The 19481-nt window shown below is 32.9% G+C and overlaps 1 protein-coding gene across 2 annotated transcripts; it reads right to left on the reverse strand.

Annotated features, from left to right (window-relative positions):
• Nucleotides 1–4701: 4701 nt before the first annotated feature.
• Nucleotides 4702–15680, reverse strand: LOC128558495 (uncharacterized). Of its 2 annotated transcripts, XM_053547983.1 has the most exons (5): nucleotides 15491–15675; nucleotides 8199–13872; nucleotides 7639–7675; nucleotides 5948–6055; nucleotides 4702–5742 (listed from the first exon to the last, which is right to left on the reverse strand). In XM_053547983.1, exon 2 carries the CDS (start codon nucleotides 13833–13835, stop codon nucleotides 12918–12920), a length of 918 nt encoding a protein of 305 aa, XP_053403958.1. In that variant the 5' UTR covers nucleotides 13836–13872; nucleotides 15491–15675; the 3' UTR covers nucleotides 4702–5742; nucleotides 5948–6055; nucleotides 7639–7675; nucleotides 8199–12917. The 2 variants fall into 2 exon arrangements, 1 of the variants encoding a protein (XP_053403958.1); XR_008371673.1 differs by lacking the exon at nucleotides 8199–13872 and having other exon boundaries at nucleotides 15491–15680.
• Nucleotides 15681–19481: the final 3801 nt, after the last annotated feature.

The raw sequence follows: 19481 nt of genomic DNA on the forward strand, positions 1-19481 counted from the left end.
TTGTAAATTCATGTAGCTGTTTCAGAAAAAGGAACATAAGATTTTTCTTTATAAAAAACAAGTATTTAAACTGAATATTTTATCAATTTAGCTGCAGTAAAAATAAAAAAAGAAATATTTTTGCGATAATACTTTTATAGGTCTTATAGGTCAACTTTTTAATCCTGGAGAATATGTAACCTGGATGAGATGCATAGAAAGTTTGTAAAGGCTACTGTTATCTGTCCGGGCTTGGACTCTTAACTGTAATTCCCACATGAAAGATATGGACGGCTAAACCTAGTCGAATTATACAAGGAAATATGATGTCGGCCACTCTGCTCTTTTTTCCATTTGCTGTCACGAAGTTCTTTAGTTTTTTAGATACATGTTGATATTGGAGCATTGTAGCATTGTCTATAGCAATTTACTAATTAGAATTGATTTTATACTACAAAAGCCCACATTTCAAATAAATTACTATTTGCATCAACATGTTTGAATATTTCATCAGTTCTCCATGATGGTGTTAATGATTATTGATAAGCAGAAATAGCTGAAGCAAGACAACTTAACTGCATTGCAGAATATTGCCTTTCTAAACAGGTTACTTTTTCTTGCATATAAATTACCGTCATCAAGAATAAGAATATGCGCATCGAGAAGGTAATTTATGTCGTGTCTACATAACAGGGAACTTTCTTTGTCGAATGGTTAATATCGCTGTCTTTGTTTCACTTGGCCCTCACCGCTGTGGTTCGAAACCTCGATTGGGTTGAAGTATTAATTCATGTGAGGAAGCCATCCTCTTGGCATACCGAAAGTCGGATTGTCTACGCAGGAACCCGCTCTTATCAGAAGTAATGCGAGAAGGGGTACCTATGTGATAGCTGGAATGTAGCAATATGACCTATAATTGTGTCTCTGAGATGTTCAACCTACAAATTTATACTGAATATCCTGGTTAAGGCAACAAATGTAAATTGGGGGCATCCGTGAGCGAGTACATAAGGTAGCTGACTTCCAGTCAATTGTCCCTTTATGATGTGGGCTTGAAACCTCGCTTAGGGTATAGAATTCCCATAAGTGGAAGCCATTCATTCTCATTAGAGGAAACCATCAATCTGGCTTATGGAAGGTCGGTGGTTCTACTGAGGTACCCGCCTTTGACTGCAGCAATGCCAGGAGGTGCACATGGGGTCTTACTCCACCATATGGCCTCAGCTGTGTCGTTGTGACTCTAAACCCAGCAGGAGATGTAAACTCTTCGAAGTTCAGTGACAAAATATAAATTTTATGAATGCTATTTGGTCTTTCTATATTCTCTTTAACCGCCTTATATCAATGAATAATATAGATACGCAACGTCTTATCGATTCATCAGAGGCATTCAACAGCCTCCAAATCAAATATGCTTCTAAATCCCACTACAATAGATGTACTTTGAGAACATGCAAGCGTGGCTTTGTATAAATGGGTGTAATGGTTGAAATATAGAGCTAATATTTATTTCAGTCAAAATCGTTGCGGATGGGCAGACGTTCAACACCATTTCCGGTAGTTTGTAACCTGTATTTAAAAAATTGAGCTTTGAAACGTTTCATATAATCATTCAAGCATTTAACGTGAGCGAAAATGAAAGTTATAACCTTTAACGAAAAGCCGATTTAATTTAAAAAGAAGTTTATGAATAAAGAATATAACTTAAATAATAAAAGAATTTCTCAAGAAAAAACTATTTTAGCAGATATTTTACAAGGTGATAATTTATTATACCAAATAGTATTTGTGATAAAGTCTTATTTTTATGATTACCGGGTATTAAATTAAATTAAAAGTGTTTCAAAAACACAATACGTTTATTTGTGTAGCAAAATCATACTCCAAACATAATCGATATCGAATTGAATAGGAAAGGGTGTTTCGATTCGGAAAATAATCCAAAGTAAATTCATATTGCTAATATAGACATTCATGCAGGTTTTACTAATCAGTTGTACAATATGTAATTACAACAAAAAGAAACCTTCAGAATGATTCAATAAATGTTTTAAAAATACATCTAATATGTAAAATGATACAGCAGTCTTTCAAAGACATCTGAAAAAAAGTGACTTAAAATATGGGCAATGAAAGAAGTAGTAAACATTTTGCCTATCTATTCAAGCATCTTCACTTCTTGTAAACTGTCTAGGTTTGATATTCAATTTTATTTATCTGGAAATGAAGATCAATCTATTGTTTATCATGCTAAGTCAAACTTGTTTTAAATAATTTATTCATTATCATAATGTTGTTACTAGTTGTAACAATCTTTGACCTACAAATTATTCTTTATCATCTTTAGTATTTCCGACTTTAAGACCATTTAAGCCGTTCTCCATACTGGTAATATATTCAAAAACAGAAACAGTCAAAATCAATGCATGTTTCCATCATTGTAATCGGCAAATTATCTCTACCATACTATTCATCATCACGTGAGGTTTCTTTACAAAACAGATCATCCTATTTTATAAACAACCAACACATCGGAATTCAAAGTCTCTGACACGAAAAGAATAAGCACAATAATCGACATCAAAAGCGTGCATAATTAGTATGATATACATCCATACCAGATTTATTTTTTAAACTTAAATCGATTTCGGGAGCGATAGATATTTAATTGACGACGTCCGTTTGCATAATCATAAGCACCATCGATAACTAAGATATTCCGTAAACAAACGTAACGTACCATACTGGTTGTCCGGTTGAACATTAATAAACCAAGGAGCATGGTTACTTCAAAGGAGTCCGCCGTAAGAACACATAATGAGATGTGTAAATAACACACGTGATCACTGGAAAACCGACACTTCTTTGCGGCGAGCTTTCACTGAAACCGACACAGAACGCCAGTAATTTTCCATCAGAGAGCACGTGCGACTAGTAAGTTGGGTAGCGACATCTAGTCAAGCTATTTCAAGATGTTAGTTTGTCAGAAATATCTTTGATTAAATTCCGTATAAAAACTCTGTAAGGAGATCCTTTGGAAGCATAGAATGTAACCAAGAAAAATAATAGCAGACTCGGTTTGATTGAGTCTGTTCATGAGAGGTAGTTGAAAGTGCAACACCCCTCACGCCCACTAGCACCGGCTAAAGCGGAACTCTATTACCCATGAGCATTGAGTAAACTCCATGATCCCAAAGGACCAGAAAATATAACAACACAAGTATGGGGAGACATTTTACTGCCGCCACACGGCACTTACTGTTATAAGTATTAAAATCGTAGTGGCGCAGTTAACGTTAAAGAAAATGACATGTGGCGTAAATCTGTTGGAATATTCATTCACACATAAGTGTACTGACACGTAAAAATATCACGATTTGGATGTATTGTGTGCTCATATTTCTTCGTACAATAAACAATAACAAATATTGTTTAAAAATTATTTTTAGTTGTGATGACAACATACGAGCGCTGTTCTTAAATTAATGCAATTTTATATTTTTAATCTAAAGTACAAATGTTTAACGACGATCTTGTTTGATTATACTTTGTACTGACACCAGTTGTCAAATAAATACAGATAAAACATTATACCAAAATAGTTTGCAATAGTTTGCAAATAGAATGTTCTTATTTTTGCGACAAGTGGTGTACACTACATACACTTTTGTCTGCAGTTTTCACGTGTTACATGATCTTTATGTTTACCGCCCAAAAATATATTCAGAAAAAAATGGTTCATATGGAATGCGAAAACATTTAAATAAAATTTAGCATTTTCTACCTATTGTATTACAATGTTATACCATGACAACTTAAAGACTTAAAAACAAGTAATCTAATTCATTAACATGATTTCATCAAATCTTAGCATGTCTTCTTTCACTAGTACATGTCTTATTCAAGATTAAGCAATGACCGTTAGATTCCTACGGCAGACGGGCTCACATACTTAAATGTTAATTTCAAATGGAATGCATATTTTCCAAACCACTGTTCCAATGTACATCGTGTCTATTTATATAATATTTAAGTTTCTAAGATATGATGTATAGCACATGCATCTTATCATCGGCATTGTTTTATTTTACAGTGATTGATGGATCCAGTATCAAATAGTTTTACGTATATGCGTTAATGTTTACGAAGCAATATCTCTCTATTTGAAATTCTTCTACAATAGTTTGTACTTTGCATGAAAAAAATTAATATGCTATGGTAAGAAAAATATTTGAATAAATGCTTCAGAGTATAAATGTATTTCATGACATTGTCAAATAAGCATAAGGCATTGTTATATCAAAGTATATTTGTAGTAGTGAAAGTCTACGGCGTACCAAACAACGTATCAAAAGAAATGTTTTTTGCAGTAATTTTATTACCAAAAACAACCATGAATCAAATAGAAACATTAAGAGTTTTTCATTGTAACAGACATACATGCAGCCGATTCGTGCCTCCTTAGATTATACAATTTATAGGATTCACACGACATCAAATTATTTTGCCGCTTGTAAGAAATTTTAATTATTTTATTGCGTTTTCCAATAACAAGCAATTTTAACTTAATAACCAACACATTTTTTAATATAATATGATATATGTATATAGGTGTCTAGCAGAAATATTATATTTTTATATTAGTAATATAAGCAGATTTGTATCAAACAAATTTAAACATTATACTGATCTCTGTAACATACATAAATACATGAAGAAATGTTAAAGCTTTTAATATATGTTTTATTCTATGACTTTTACATTCATGCTTTGTGAGCCATTATCAGCAAAGATTAACCGCAGTCTGTTTTCTGATTGTCTGTAGCGCGTCTTTGTCGATAGATGATGCTGAGATAGCAAGCACCAAAATCAAGTTAGTAAAATATCAAGTTTACTCAATTTTTTTTCAAAAACCTGATAGCTGACATTTAAATGCACTAAAACTGCCTTTTGAAAGTTAATACTGGCATCTTTAGACGTTTTCACATCACATTGAATGCCGAGTCATCATGCGCAAGCTTTGGACTATATCATTCAATCGTAATAGCAACGCCGTGCAATTTATTCATAGCATTTCAATGTAATGTTGTAAAGATAGCACAAGGTAACACATTTAGAGGTCTCAAGCTCAGACTCCAAGCGAAGCAACCTTTTACCTTCGGAGGAAGAAAATAGGATAGTAGTCATTCATACAGGAAATTGCCAGTTGAATTCATATAATAAGTTGGTACAAGGAACACCAGGTATCATGCCTTAAAACTCTTTCACGCAATTTATTCCCAATACTAACAAAACTAGCTTAGACAAGCACAAACTAGTGTAAAAGTGACCCTTTTCCTAATCCACTCTTTCTATCAAACCTGATTATGTAGGAAAAAGTCCAAAAGTATTTCCTTCTGAGTCGCGCATTAGTCGATTTACGTTCGATACTTTAACGTATATAGTATCATTTCTTGACAGTGTCAAATGACTTCCGATTCTTAAACTCGACACCGCATTGGCGTTGCTAATGTTGAACAACTTCCTTCTCCCTAAGAGCGTCTGCTCATGCCCATATGCCCGTCTGCAAATCCGTACTAAAACTTGTTGTAGTTTGTGGAAATGTGTAACCCTTTCGTGCTCATGTTCACTTATGTTGAAATGTACTGAGACATAAATATAGTAAGTCCTGCCTTCTGCGATACTTATCTCGCCATTATTATGGATCTATAACGTAATTTCTTGAATGCTTGTCCCAATGAAGAATAGCGTCTGAATCGTCGTCTACAATAAAAGATTGTTACTTCTTCAATGTTCATGTTGCTCTAAAAGGATTTAATGTTTCTTTAAAGGTTGTTATACAATAAAGATGCTAATTTATTTTAAATAACTTACATTTTTATAGACTTCTAGTAAGTAATCTAACAGTAATAAAAATTAAGAATCTTAATTTTCTAAAAATCTAAATCATATAACATAATAGATATACCTGAAAACTTTTGATGCCGGGATATTTTCGAAAAAGCAACTAACAAATGTCCAGGTTTTGCTGCCAAGCTTTCGTTTCCACAGGAAAGAGATTGAGGTCCGTCCAATCCTAGGTGATAATACAAAACATAGAGTACGAGAACGATAAATATATTTTGCAATTTGTTGTTTTCTTAACTGAATATTTAGTGTATTATTAACCATCCACATAGAACGTTACATTACTATATTGGACTAGATTGTTTTTCACGAGACATTTTCAATAAAAGGGACATAATAAATAACAGTGCTGTACTATTTATCACACTTTTTGTACTTCATTCATGAACATATTTGTCGTTAAATACAAGTTAATGTTGCATATCACAAGGATAAACGTTTAACCATGGAAAGGCTTTTTCTAAACAGTTTAGTCTTATACTCTATGGCATTTCATCATAATCTTATCAAGTAAATGACAGTGTTTCAAAAGTCTGCAATTCAAAGGAAACTTCTTTTTGCTTTCAAAATAACTTAAAAGGCTGGCAGCATGGACTTTCTAAACTTCTTATAATATTTTTTGTTTTACGTTAGAAATTTTGTATTTAAGATTACATGTAAACCTTCTTTTTCTGGTCCACAAATCTAACATTTTATGTAAAGTTTCAGGACATTGACATAAAATACAGTGTTACCATACTATACTTATACATCCCTATGTTGTTTACATATGCCTTAGACTAGATCTTAACAGATGGAACTATGACGAAACATTTTATCAAACAACACAAAATGTGTGTTCTCCGATAATTATTTAACAGATGCAAAGTGACAGCTGCCTTGGTATTATTTGATCTGTTCATGAGAGTCAGTGCCTATCACCACTTACGCTCCATAGCACTGTCATGTTAATTAGATTCCGCAATATATCCCAGTGTTGTTATTTTTTCAGTCAAGACCATTCAATGTTACTGCAAAGATGGGATCCGCTCAAGCTGGTGTTAGGTTGCTTGAGGCTAACATCAAGAAAATGGACTAAATCAAATCAAATCTGCTGTTATTTTACTTGATACAGACCCCCTTTGAATTGGAAATGTGTCGGCCAGCTGTAGACGGTGCGCTGAGAGATGATCACGAAAGAGAAAAAACGAAATTTAGAGAACTTTTTTGAAGAAAAGGTGTTTTAATCAGACGTTTGACAGCACGAAAGTGAAAGTATGATTTCATTTTAATGTAAAAACTCCAGATGTATGTTTCTAATTGAGAAATACAGACCTCTGAAATAACCATTTACACACTATTTATCCGGTCTAATGATACAATTAACAAGGAAGTTTATCAACACGGAATGTAACATTTTTGACGGATGATTAAGTTTCACTTACGGTATTTATTGAATGAATAAACTGCTCGACTGAACACTGAGATTTAGACGACCGGAGATAAACTAAACTTCCTTAAATTTGTTGTGAACATTTTGTATTAACTATAACATAATTGAATATTGACTAGGGAGAAAAGGAAGAAAGAAGACTTTTCAACGTAAAATGTATATGTACCCGTGTATGCTACTTACTATTCTTATCAAAATAAACAAACTTAATCAAGCACTGTATCTAGCTATTTTAATTTAAGAAGACAAAAGCAGGATTTCATTTTCATTGCTACATAAACCGTTTTATATCTAAAACTGCGTTTTTATTAAAATATTACCTTTTGCAAAACGTAATCTTGACTGTCGTTCATAAACCTGATAAAACAATAAAACTATCAATATTCGATTATCAACAATTTCAATGCTGTATCATAAATAAAATCAATAATTTTATAAAAATAGAAACCGCGTATCATGTTAAAACAAGCCACTGGATCATTGTTAATGTTTTCCAGTACAGTTGAACTTGCCTAAGTGGTAACCTAAATTAAACAACTTGCCTTAAGCAGTTGGCCAGCCAACTTCCCAAAATGAATTTTTGTTCTAACTTCAGCCTGCATTAAACAGTTATCTGCCTTAAGAAGCCACAATGTATCAATGTATCACTCTTCAATGGCTGCTTAATACCAGCACATTTGAAATCAAACATCCATTTTGTTAGAAGCAAAGCTGACTATGAAATAGATGTATTTAAAATTATATATATATATATATATATATATATATATATATATATATATATATATATATATATATATATATATCTGATAATAGCATTTGATCACAAATAAAAGATTAAAACTATAAACTATCATCTAGTAGATCAATAAAAAATTACCAAATAAACTAAGTTTGTAAAGTTCGTATCGCTACAAATGTACTGTCCGTCGCCGCTGATAAATATATTTAGTTCACTTTGCATTACATTGAAAATATCAGAGTCTTCATCAGGACTTAGAGATAGATCTTTACATGGAACAGTGAATTCCACTAACGTTTCTGGATAACCTGACAATACTTCTTGGTAAAGAATGTATCCAATCAATAACACTAAGCCAATCAAAACTGCCATCACGATCAAAAGTAATGAAATTAAAAGATGTATAGCTTTCATTTTTTTCTAGAAAATACAAGATTCCTTAGTTCACATTGAACACCTCAGTAAAGATCGCATATTTTATCTTAAATATATTCCTTTTAAAAGAATATTATTGATATTTGCTTTTAAATTTGATATCGCTAATCAAAACGAAATAACATTTTTTTGAAAATGGGTATTCATATTAATACTTCCTTAGTTTCTGTTTCAAAATTTCGAGGAAACCCGTTTTTGATTCGTATCAATTTTCAATCAATATCCAGTTAAACTGAGTTAAAGTCGACTTTGAGTTTCAGTATCATAAGCGTCCTTTTACCAGCAAGATCAAAGGAATACTGAGAAAAATAAAAAATCCAAATGCTGTGAAAACGTTGTTTTCTTATGTCATCTTTACGCTTAGCTAAAATGATATTGTACTTTCATATTAACAATGGTTGGGATTTTTCAAATTTAATATGGAGGCTAAGTTAGGATATTTCATTACGTCTTGTAAGCGTGTGCGATGCTTATGTAACACATTTCGTTTTGTCGTCATGGTTTGCGGGCCAACGCACCAAAAAATTGGAAGTTTCGTTATGTTGTCTTGACGCTAGCGCTAGGACAATAAAGTGAAACTTACAACGAGCCAAGACGGAACTTGGAACGTGAGAGGACAAAACATCTTATTTCGTGCTAGCGCGTGTTTAACAGGAAGTTTATACTGGCGAAAACAACAAAACTTTTAAAATTTCGTTATGATGCTTTGGTGCTTTTTCCATGGAAATAAACTGTTATGTCCTAAATATGCCACCATACTTAAATGACTGATGGAAAAATAAGCTATTGTTTCAGTTTTGCTTTTTATTAACAATGAGTTGCAGACTTTACCGAATAACAGAAATTAAACAGAGGCATCAAAAAACAATAACATAAGAATGTGATATTTTCAACCTCAATAAAATAAAATAATACTGGTAAAGCACATTATATTGTGTCAAACTGCATAAAATGGATGTAAGTTACTTGGTTGGTAAAGATTAAACAAGACTTACGCAAAACTGGCCACCTTTTTTGATAACCGATGTTTTGAAATGGATCGCGCAACCTATAGCTCTTCACAATGTCATACTAATAACTGCTTTCTAAGAGGATGACTGTAAAAGCATGTTTACAGTTCTGTTGGAAAATCTCGTCTGCTCAGTTACATGTTTATAGCGCTTTGAAATTATTTTGAATGCTGAGCAATGGTTGGAGAGCATAAGATTTTATAGTTTTTTTTTCATTCAGTTGCCAAAGCAACCAGATATTTCTTTTCTTTTTCCGTATCTTAGTTTAAGACATTAACTTTTGTATACGGTATACTGTCAAAAAGTCGTCTTCCCATAACACTATTTTTACCACTATTATAAAATAACCTGTTGCGTAATAAGGCATCAGTGGGTATCCAACGATGATTTTTCATATAGTGAAGTGTTTTGTTAAATGACTATATTTGCCCATATGTGGTTTCCTTCTTAAACTGCTTTTAATGGCGTGTGACTTTAATGGCTGTAAAACCATGTATGTGGTATAGTGAAAATAAACAAAAAGCTTTTGTTTCTGTTTATTTTATTTTTTGGCAATAAATGGTATTATTCACCGAATTAGCAAAACACGAATTGTTGGATTTTGCTTTATTCATATATAGCATAGACATCCTATCCAAATTTATGACAACCTTACATCAAAACAGCTCATAAAAAACATTCCCATGAGATGTTTAAAAGATATCCAATGGCCGTCTTTCACTAAAATATTTTTTCTTAGGTATTTACATCAAATGTGCCAAGTCCTGATCATATGCATTTAACTTTACTAAATATATAAATTAGGTTTGATAGGGAGATACATTCATAATCAACAGTTGTACAACAGCCGATATTATATTAGTAGTACAAGTAGTAGAACATATATATATATACTGTATTAAAATGTTATTAATCAAGCAATTTCATATTGGCCTTGTTATTTGTCCAAGGGTTGTCGTATTGGCCCGAGGCCGTAGGCCGAGGGTCAATACGACTGCCCGAGGACAAATAACTAGGCCAATATGAAATCGCTTGATTAATGATAATATTATTATTCAATTTTCGACTGTTATGCGGTAACAGTACAAAAACTCAGTGAGTTACGTTATGGCAGCTATGCGCGTTCAGGTGAAAAATCTTGACAGGTTGTTTAGACTTATTTTAGATATCATAATCATTTTAGCCGGTAAAACAGAATGAGTTGTATCATGTATGTAGGTACTTGAGAATAATTTTGAGCGATATTTTTGATGTGACATAATCAAGAGTAACTAGAACTTACCTTATTTTTTGAATTCCTATTTATTTTCTTTAGTGAGTTATCTTATCATTTGAACTGTGATAAAACTGCTTTAAAAGTCATTTCATTTTATGCTGCAGGCAACGAGACACAAAATTGTACACATATGTGTTGATCAAGATAATACAACCAACCAAGCACACATTATACACTCCCATGCCTCGTTTAATTCTTATCCGAAATTGTTTGCAGTTGACAACTGACACTCTTGTTCGCCAAATTATTTATCCATTTTCCAGCATTTGAATCGCTATTTATCATTGCACAAATAGTCCATACTATCAAAATGTCTGTTAAAGATAAGTCTCATCCTTTTAATTACTCTGAGTTTCCGTGTTTTCTCATTATTTTCATTGACAACTGCCAGAATTTCTGACAGGAAACACTTGCATTTTACACAGTACCGAATAAGAGGAAGTATCGTTGTAATCTAGAAGACGTACACCCCGCTCAGTTATACTTGGTTATTACATGAACATGTTAGATGATTTTTTGTCAAAATGTGAAAGAAAAAATGTTATCTATAACTCTGATGTAAAACAAAATGGCGTCATTTAAAAATCTAACGGAAGTGACTTCTCCATATTGGCCCTCTCTTTTGAACCAATCAAAATGCTTGAATTCCGTATTGGCCCTGTTTTTCTCATATTGGCTCAGTTATGTTTTGTATTAGCTCTGTCTGTTTCATATGATGTTCGCAATTGGTCTAATACAGTGTGTAATATTGTAAAGTTGAATAATAATTATCCATATGTGTACACTGTGAGTACTATTTTAAACTTAATACATAGTACACATACATGTAGTAGTTAGTACACATAAACGTGTTACTTTTACGTCTACATTAAATATATCAAGTAATTGTTCATGTTTTTAAATACGAAGTTTGGATCTAATCCCTTAATAAAGTTACTTAGTTGAAAATGTTTACACATATTCTGTAAAAATACATCATTTCCAACAAAAATATTAACCGTTATCGTTAGTAATTAATTACCAACATAGGCATTTTCTAAAATTTTGCTATTTCAGCGTCGTTATGCCGATTTTCGGTCAGGTGAAGACACCGACAGTATGCCGGGTAGACTGCGATATAGGAAACCTCGTGTGAAATCAATACGTCAAAGTTTTCAATCACATCGATATCACATACGAAAGCGTTTTGCAACTGAAGTAAAACAACTTTTCATAATTAAAAATCTTGGTACATTTATGATCATTTATGGTTTCACAACTTTTATGGATATTTGGTAATCAAACAAACGATCGAACTGGTGCGTATCCAAATATACTTCATCAAGAATACGCGTTTCACAGACTGTAGTTACATGAGTTACAACACGACCTGCACATGTGTCAAAGGGCATAGAGTATCACAAACGCTTTTGAAATAGTTTTCACTTTTCTTGGATGTTTTAACAAAGTTTAAGTAAAAAAATGCATGATACAACAATAAAATAGAGCAAATCATTAATTAATGCAGTTAATATTGTTCTAAAACATACCAGACAACAGTAATAAATGGCTTATCTTTTTACTTTGTTTTTTATATTAGATAATTGTTTTTGAAACAATTAATCAAACATAGCCTAACAGAATCGTCGTATGCAGGCAAAACGATTTTCGTTCAGAGACAAATAACTACATGTATGTTTATACAAGTTACATGCCTCAAAATTTATGTTAAATTTCCGAAATTTTGAAAACGCTCTCAGTAATGAATAATCGCATTACCAAAAAATATCAAACGATTCGGTGCATTTTAAAAAGTCTTATTGATAAAAACAATCTTACTATGAAAAATATAAAAGGGTCTTAAAAGTGTTAGTCACGCTATTGAATTTGATGCAAAATTGAAGGAATTCATCTGTTTCTTGTACAATACACATTAAAACAACTACTTAATGATTTATCATTTTCGATATATAATATCAATTGCAACTTGCTTTAAAAATAAAATTTTAATGTTCATCTATAGGCGTGTCACTTTAAATAAAATATGTATCAGTCAAAATCTTTTAATGGAGTATCATTGAAGATCTATCTTTTCATATTTTGTGATGGTTTCAGCTGAAAATCAAAATTCCACTTCAAATATAATCAATTTTTGTACTATTTGAATTGATGTATGTGCATCACATTCTTTAGTTTAGGATCAAGTTTTATTTCATTGTAACAAATAAAAAGTCTGTTTGTTTCATTGCAGAACGAGATGCACCATGGATATCTAACATGATCATTTTGCTTCAAAATTTCCTTGATCATTTTGCACTCTGGTGATATCATATGAATACTTCCATCATCCTCCCAGTTACATACAAGAACTGTGCCATCTCTTGTTACATAGAGTCCTCTAACATCTGAGAGATCCTTATCCTTGTATATTGCAATAAGCTTGCCTTCAATATCAAATTTTAAAACACTTTTTCTAAGCGAACTATTAGAAACATAAAAATATTTAGAGTCAAGAGCGATACCCACAAGAAATTCCATATTCGAATGGGATATAGTTTTTATCTCTTCCCCATCCAAATTCAGAATAACAACATGATCAGGATATAAAACCATTATCATATTTTCCTTGCAAGCAATGTTTTTACACGGGCCAATCACATCAATGGCGTTACTTTCAGTTATTTTCTCACACTGCGTTAAAGTCAGAAACTGTACTTTACTTTCTGCAGGAAGTGTAACAGCAATACGATCCATAGTTATAACTGCCAGTCCACTCGGTCTGCTTTTAAGTTTGTATTTTTCTGCAATATTTCTGTTTTCAATATCAACCATTTTCAAGCATTTGTTTCTACCATCTGCTAATATTATCCGATTGAACGAAATAAGAGCACAGGCATAAATCCAACAATTTTCCGTGTCATCCGATGCCTTTATTCCAATTTCACAATCAAACTGCGGTTCCATTTGTGCAATATCTTTCTTTAAAAATAGTTCACCTAGCTTAAACTGAGATGTGAACATTTCTTTAATGTGTTTAGAACGAACAAACCCAAACTGGCATTTGACCAGAAACATCCATTTCCTTCTATATTTCTATACACTCGCCCATCATCTGAAACAAAAACTTCAGTAATTTTTTAATAGTCTTTAGCGTATAAAATATAAAATTCTCCAACTGCATTTGGATATTGGTCTTCTCAAAGGTTCTATATCAATAAAAGAATGTATTCTTTGTTTCATATTAACCCGGTCATTTCAGGACCATATCGGTACATAACGTTGAAAAGACAATTACTATCTCTCGGAGATAGATTTACCCTGATAATTTTTACTTTATCATAAGAATGAAGGTATTTCCAAAAGACCTTTTAACAGACTGTTTAAGTGTAAACTCGATAAATTGAATAGACTCAGCTAAATCTTTGTTCCGCAATTATGTTTACATAACATCGTCATGATCGATCAGTCTTTTCAAACATATTTAAGTTGCTCCTCCGAGTGTTATATAAATATATAGCGAATATGGCGCGCCAATTGTCCAATTATAACGTGAACCCTAGTTCACGGTCGAAAAACTAGGATTAACAATCGATAAACCAGGTTTTTCAGATACTAACCTATATATTCGAGTGAAAACATCGGATAACGCCGTGAACCATAGTTCACGCTCGTAAATGTAGGTTCACGATTGTAAACCCAAGTTCACGGTCATAATCATAGGTTCATGTTCGTAAACCGAAGTTTACGGTCGTACACATAGAAAAACGAACGAAATTCATCTTTCAATCGAGAAACCATGGTTTACGATTGATTTACTAGGATCAAATCAACTATCAACTTCGGCCGTAAAACTATGTTTACGGTCGTGAACCTATGTTTACAAGCGTGAACATAGGTTTACGATCGTGAACCTAGGTTTACGGCCGTGAACTAAACCATAATTTACGGACATAAACCTATGTTTACGAGCGTGAAACTAGATTTCTCGAACAAAACTATGAGTTTCGGTCGTAAACATAGGTTCACGTTCGTAAACTATGATTCACGCTCGTGAACCCAGGTTCACGCCCGTAAACCTAGGTTCACCCTCGTAAACTTATGATAACGACCAAATTTTATTGTTCAATCGAGAAACCTGGTTTATCGAACGTAAATATGGGTTCAAGAACGTAAACTATGGTTTACGACCGTTATCCTGTGTTTTCGCTCGTAAATATAGGTTAATATTTGATAATCCTAGTTTTTCGACCAAGAACGTAATTATTGGATAATTGGCTTGTCGTGAACCATAGTTTATGGACGTGAACCTATGTTTACGAGCGAGAACCTATGTTTACAACCGTGAACTTGGGTTTATGAGCGTGAACCATAGTTTACGAAAGTGAACCCAGGTTTACGTTCGATAAACTAGGTTTTTCAATTTAACTATGAATTTCGGTCGTTATCCATTTTTTTCACGAGCGTGAACCTATATTTTTGGTCGTAAACCCATGTTCACGGTCATAAACCCAAGTTTACGGTCGTTAACATTTGTTCACGTTCGGTTAACGCACGTCAACCCTATTTTACGCTCATAAACCTAGGTTCACGAGCGTAAACTATGGTTTACGCCCGGTATCTTATGTCTCCGCTCGAAAATATAGGTTAGTATTTGAAAACCCTAGTTCTACGTTCGAAGAACCTAGTTTATCGATCGTTAATCATAGCCAAAACTAGATCTTAGTACTTACATGTTATCACAACTCTATCACTAGGATTTAAGTTCCATTCTGCTGAGAACAGTATTTGTTTATACACTACTGACATTCCAATGTGCTATGTTTTTTTAAAAAACGCAGTTTTCGTAAAAACGTGTTAAATTTAACTTCCTTAAATACTTCCTTGTTGGTCAAATATACTGTCGATCTATACAAAATTGGTAGCCAGCGTGTTTACCCAGTTTATCATACAAGTATACGCTGTAATGATCTATCCATCTATAGAAACTGGTCCATTTGATCTTTTTTATATACGTTGAAGACTAACAGATGCAGTCAAAACAGGTTTAGTTTAAAGGGCCTTTATTTCTGTGAATTTTTTAAATAATCGAGTTACTTACATTATCCGGTATCATCAAAGTGAAAAGTAAAAGAAAAGGTGAACAATATCAAACACATTTTTCAATAATAAAACACTAACAAGAGCAGCTATCGACTACTTAAGGCTGTTCCAACTCATCACTTTCTTACATGCAAGTTAAAAAATGGGCAGAGATCCTATTATTGTTGGACTGCATAACAGCAACGCTTGAGAAAAGGTCCTTTAAAAAGTTTTCTATCCTAAAACTATAGTGGCCCAAAAGTGGCCATGCACCCTCATTTAAAACAACTTGGGAGAGGTCTTTACACTGATTCTAAAAACCAAGTTTATGAAGATCTATCAAGTGATTCATGTGAAGAAGTCATTTAACCACATTTTAAGCTCTACTAGCAGCCCTTAAAAGGGGTAAAGTGCCCCTATTGGAACAATCTTTGGTGAGGACACTACAAATATGCTACAGACCAAATTCGATGAAGAACCGCCAAAGAAGTTGTTTGGATTAAGATTTTTTCTATTTTTAGCTCTGATGGCCTGTAAAAGGGAATAAGCTGAAACAGTTGAGCAAACTAGATAGCGGACCATACCAGGTTGCTACTGACCAAGTTTGGTGCAATGCTGACCAGTAGTTTCAGAGGAGAAATCTGAAGTGTGGATGGACAGACAGTACTAAATATAAAATGGGCATTACTGGCTAACGGAAGGTCGGTGGTTCTACCAAAGTACCAACCCATGATGAAATAATACATGGAGGGGCACCTGTGGTCTTCCTCCATCAAAGCTGGGAAGTCGCCATATGATTGGAATATTACTCAAACAAGAGGGCAGTGATGGTCCGAGATCGCTAATACCGGAGTTTCACAGATTGTGTGAATACTTTTGGTAGAGACACATGGAAAATATGTATGAAATTATTTTGAATTTGGCCTGTGTTTTCTTACAAGACTAAGTGTCCATTATATGGCAATAGGAATACTGTATATATGTATGAAAAATTGATGGACTACCCTCTGGCAGCCATAATTAGGCCTAACAAATTGTTTATTTCCAGTATCCCTACCTAATCTTAATTTTTGGCCTGACCCTAAATGTTTTTATGGCCTTGGAGAATTTTTTCTCACCTTTATAACAAAAAAAACTGCAAAACTGCACTGTTTATCTTTTAAACATGGTCAGTGATGTAAGAAATCAACTTACTAATGCTCTAAAGCATCATTTGTATTCATTTTTTGACACAAAACTAATTTCCGAAAGTCCCCACCCCCTCCCACCCCAAAGAAAAATTACCGACCTACCTACCCTAATTTGTTTGGCATGTTACCGGAAACAAACAATTTTTTATCCTTATGATAAAGTTGAATAACTGAACAAAATGTGGTATATGATCACCAAAGAAGCATTTCTGTGATATCATTTAATGTAAATTTCAAAATAATAAACTTCTTACCATATTTTATGTAAATCAGGCTCAGGCAAACCATTAACCAAGTCGTTTTTAACCCAAGAGTCAAAGTTACAAAGTTTTCCTACATTTCAAACAGGCAAATATTCTGACCATGTATCATGAAGATCAAGATAGAAGTGTGGCCTCTACAGTGTTAACAAGATTTTCTATGACTTAATCTAGTGATATAGTTTTTGACTTGAGGCACCCCACTTTTCAACTTGACACAAATTTCAAAGAGACAAATATTCTTTAAAGGACTTATGACGATCAAGTAGAAAAAGTGTCCTCCGAAATGAAATAAAAAACGTTTTTCTATGAGATGTTCTTGTGACCTAGATTAAGACAGCAGATAACCCAATTTTAAACTTGCCCTCAATTTTACAGAGACAAAAATTCTGAAGGTATTGACGAAGAACACAGGGCGATCGCAATAGCTCATCTTGAGAACTTTCTGCTAGAAAAACAAGATTCCAACAAAATTCAGATGATCACGCAAAGATGCCATCAATAACAGACCTACAAACTGGCGGTAAAACTCAGAAAAAATGTGATCCCTGCTCATGAACCACGTGGTTTCTTCCTGCTCAAACTCGTACAAGCATGTCCGCAATAAACTTCTTTTCAGCACATGCATTTTTTAAAGTTCATTACATTAATGGTATCATTTTTTATCCTATTTTTACAACTATGAAATATGATAACTTTTAATAAATGAACCATAAATATCACTATACGTTTAATCAAATAATAGATAAATTTGCGTATAAAATTACGGGAAAAAATATCCGGTCAGACGTAGGACTCGAACCCACAATTTGATATTGGCAGCTAAACGCTTTGTCCGCACAACTACTTGCACATGCGACAGTACATCAATTAAGAACTTAATATATGGAATATTGCTATTTATGTTCAAACATCGAAAATTAATTTACGGAAATATACGGAACATTCATGAGTACCAGGTCAAAACTTTCGGATAATACTATGCCCCAAAGATGTCTTGTTGTTTACAAACATGACTATTAATAAGTTAAAATGGAACATAAGGAATTCAATATTTTACTAACATGTTAAAATCTTTTTAATGAGCATGTGGTAAAATATCCTCTACTAAAAGTAAACACCATTAAACAATTTACACCCTAGAAAAATACAAACGCAACATCCATTATGGGAAATATTTCATTTTTGTTACTTGTGTTCAAAAAAATTGATATACATTTATGAAACATTTATCATTATTCTAAAATTGCATGTGGAGTTCGTGTTGTAACTCACGTGAATTAAGAATGTATAGCATGCACTTACCCAAATCTTATGTTAATGAATGCCGATTACAAACTCGTGAGCCACAATTTCTTCAAAATTGCCCAACTTTTCAAATTTATAGCCCATTTTCATTAAAACTGATATTGACGTTATTCACGTCAAAAATTGGCGTCTTTCAAACATCTGCTGTTTGAAGCGTTGTTACGTCACATGTTAAATTGAAATCCAGTTATTTTGGAACGTTTGGGTCACCGAAAGTAAAACTGATCGAACTGCTGAATACCCTGATATAGACGTATCCGAAAACACGTTCCACGGGTGATATGTACATGAACTACAACACGAGCCCGACGTGCACATGTGACAAAGGTCATGCATAGAGTATCACAAAAAGTCAGATGCTACGTTTTTTTTATTTTCTTGAGTGTATCAATAAAGTCTATGTCAAAAAGAATGCATACAAAAAAGAACATAGAACAAGCCGTTGAATAATGCAGTTAATACGACGTTGTCCTAAAACATGTCTGACAACATGAATTTCTTACGTTTTCCAATCATAACTTTTTATATTAGATAATTGTGTACTAAGTAAGTAGTCAAACTCAGCTTAACAGTTAAATCGAATGCAGGCTAAATGATTTTCATTCAGAGACAATCAACTACATGTGTGTATATTAAGGCTACACGCCTCCAGTTCTATGGATTTTTTTTAAATAGAAAATGCTTTCATTACTAAGTAATTGCAATACAAAGAAAATATGAAATAATTCATTTTAAAAACGTTTTATCTATTTTATAAAAACAATCTTTTCATCAATAAAATATATAGAAAACTCTCAAAAGCGTTAGTCACGCTATTGAACTTTGATACAAAATAAAAGGAATTTAGCTGTATTTTATATCATTAAAATATCTACTTAAACAAT

The sequence above is a fragment of the Mercenaria mercenaria genome, chromosome 7 (assembly GCF_021730395.1).
Source record: "Mercenaria mercenaria strain notata chromosome 7, MADL_Memer_1, whole genome shotgun sequence".
Taxonomy (NCBI): domain Eukaryota; kingdom Metazoa; phylum Mollusca; class Bivalvia; order Venerida; family Veneridae; genus Mercenaria; species Mercenaria mercenaria.

What these genes read in the sequence shown, in the direction of transcription:
- LOC128558495 (XM_053547983.1), bottom strand. Translation starts at nt 13,835, where the DNA reads ATGTTTCTGGTCAAATGCCAGTTTGGGTTTGTTCGTTCTAAACACATT.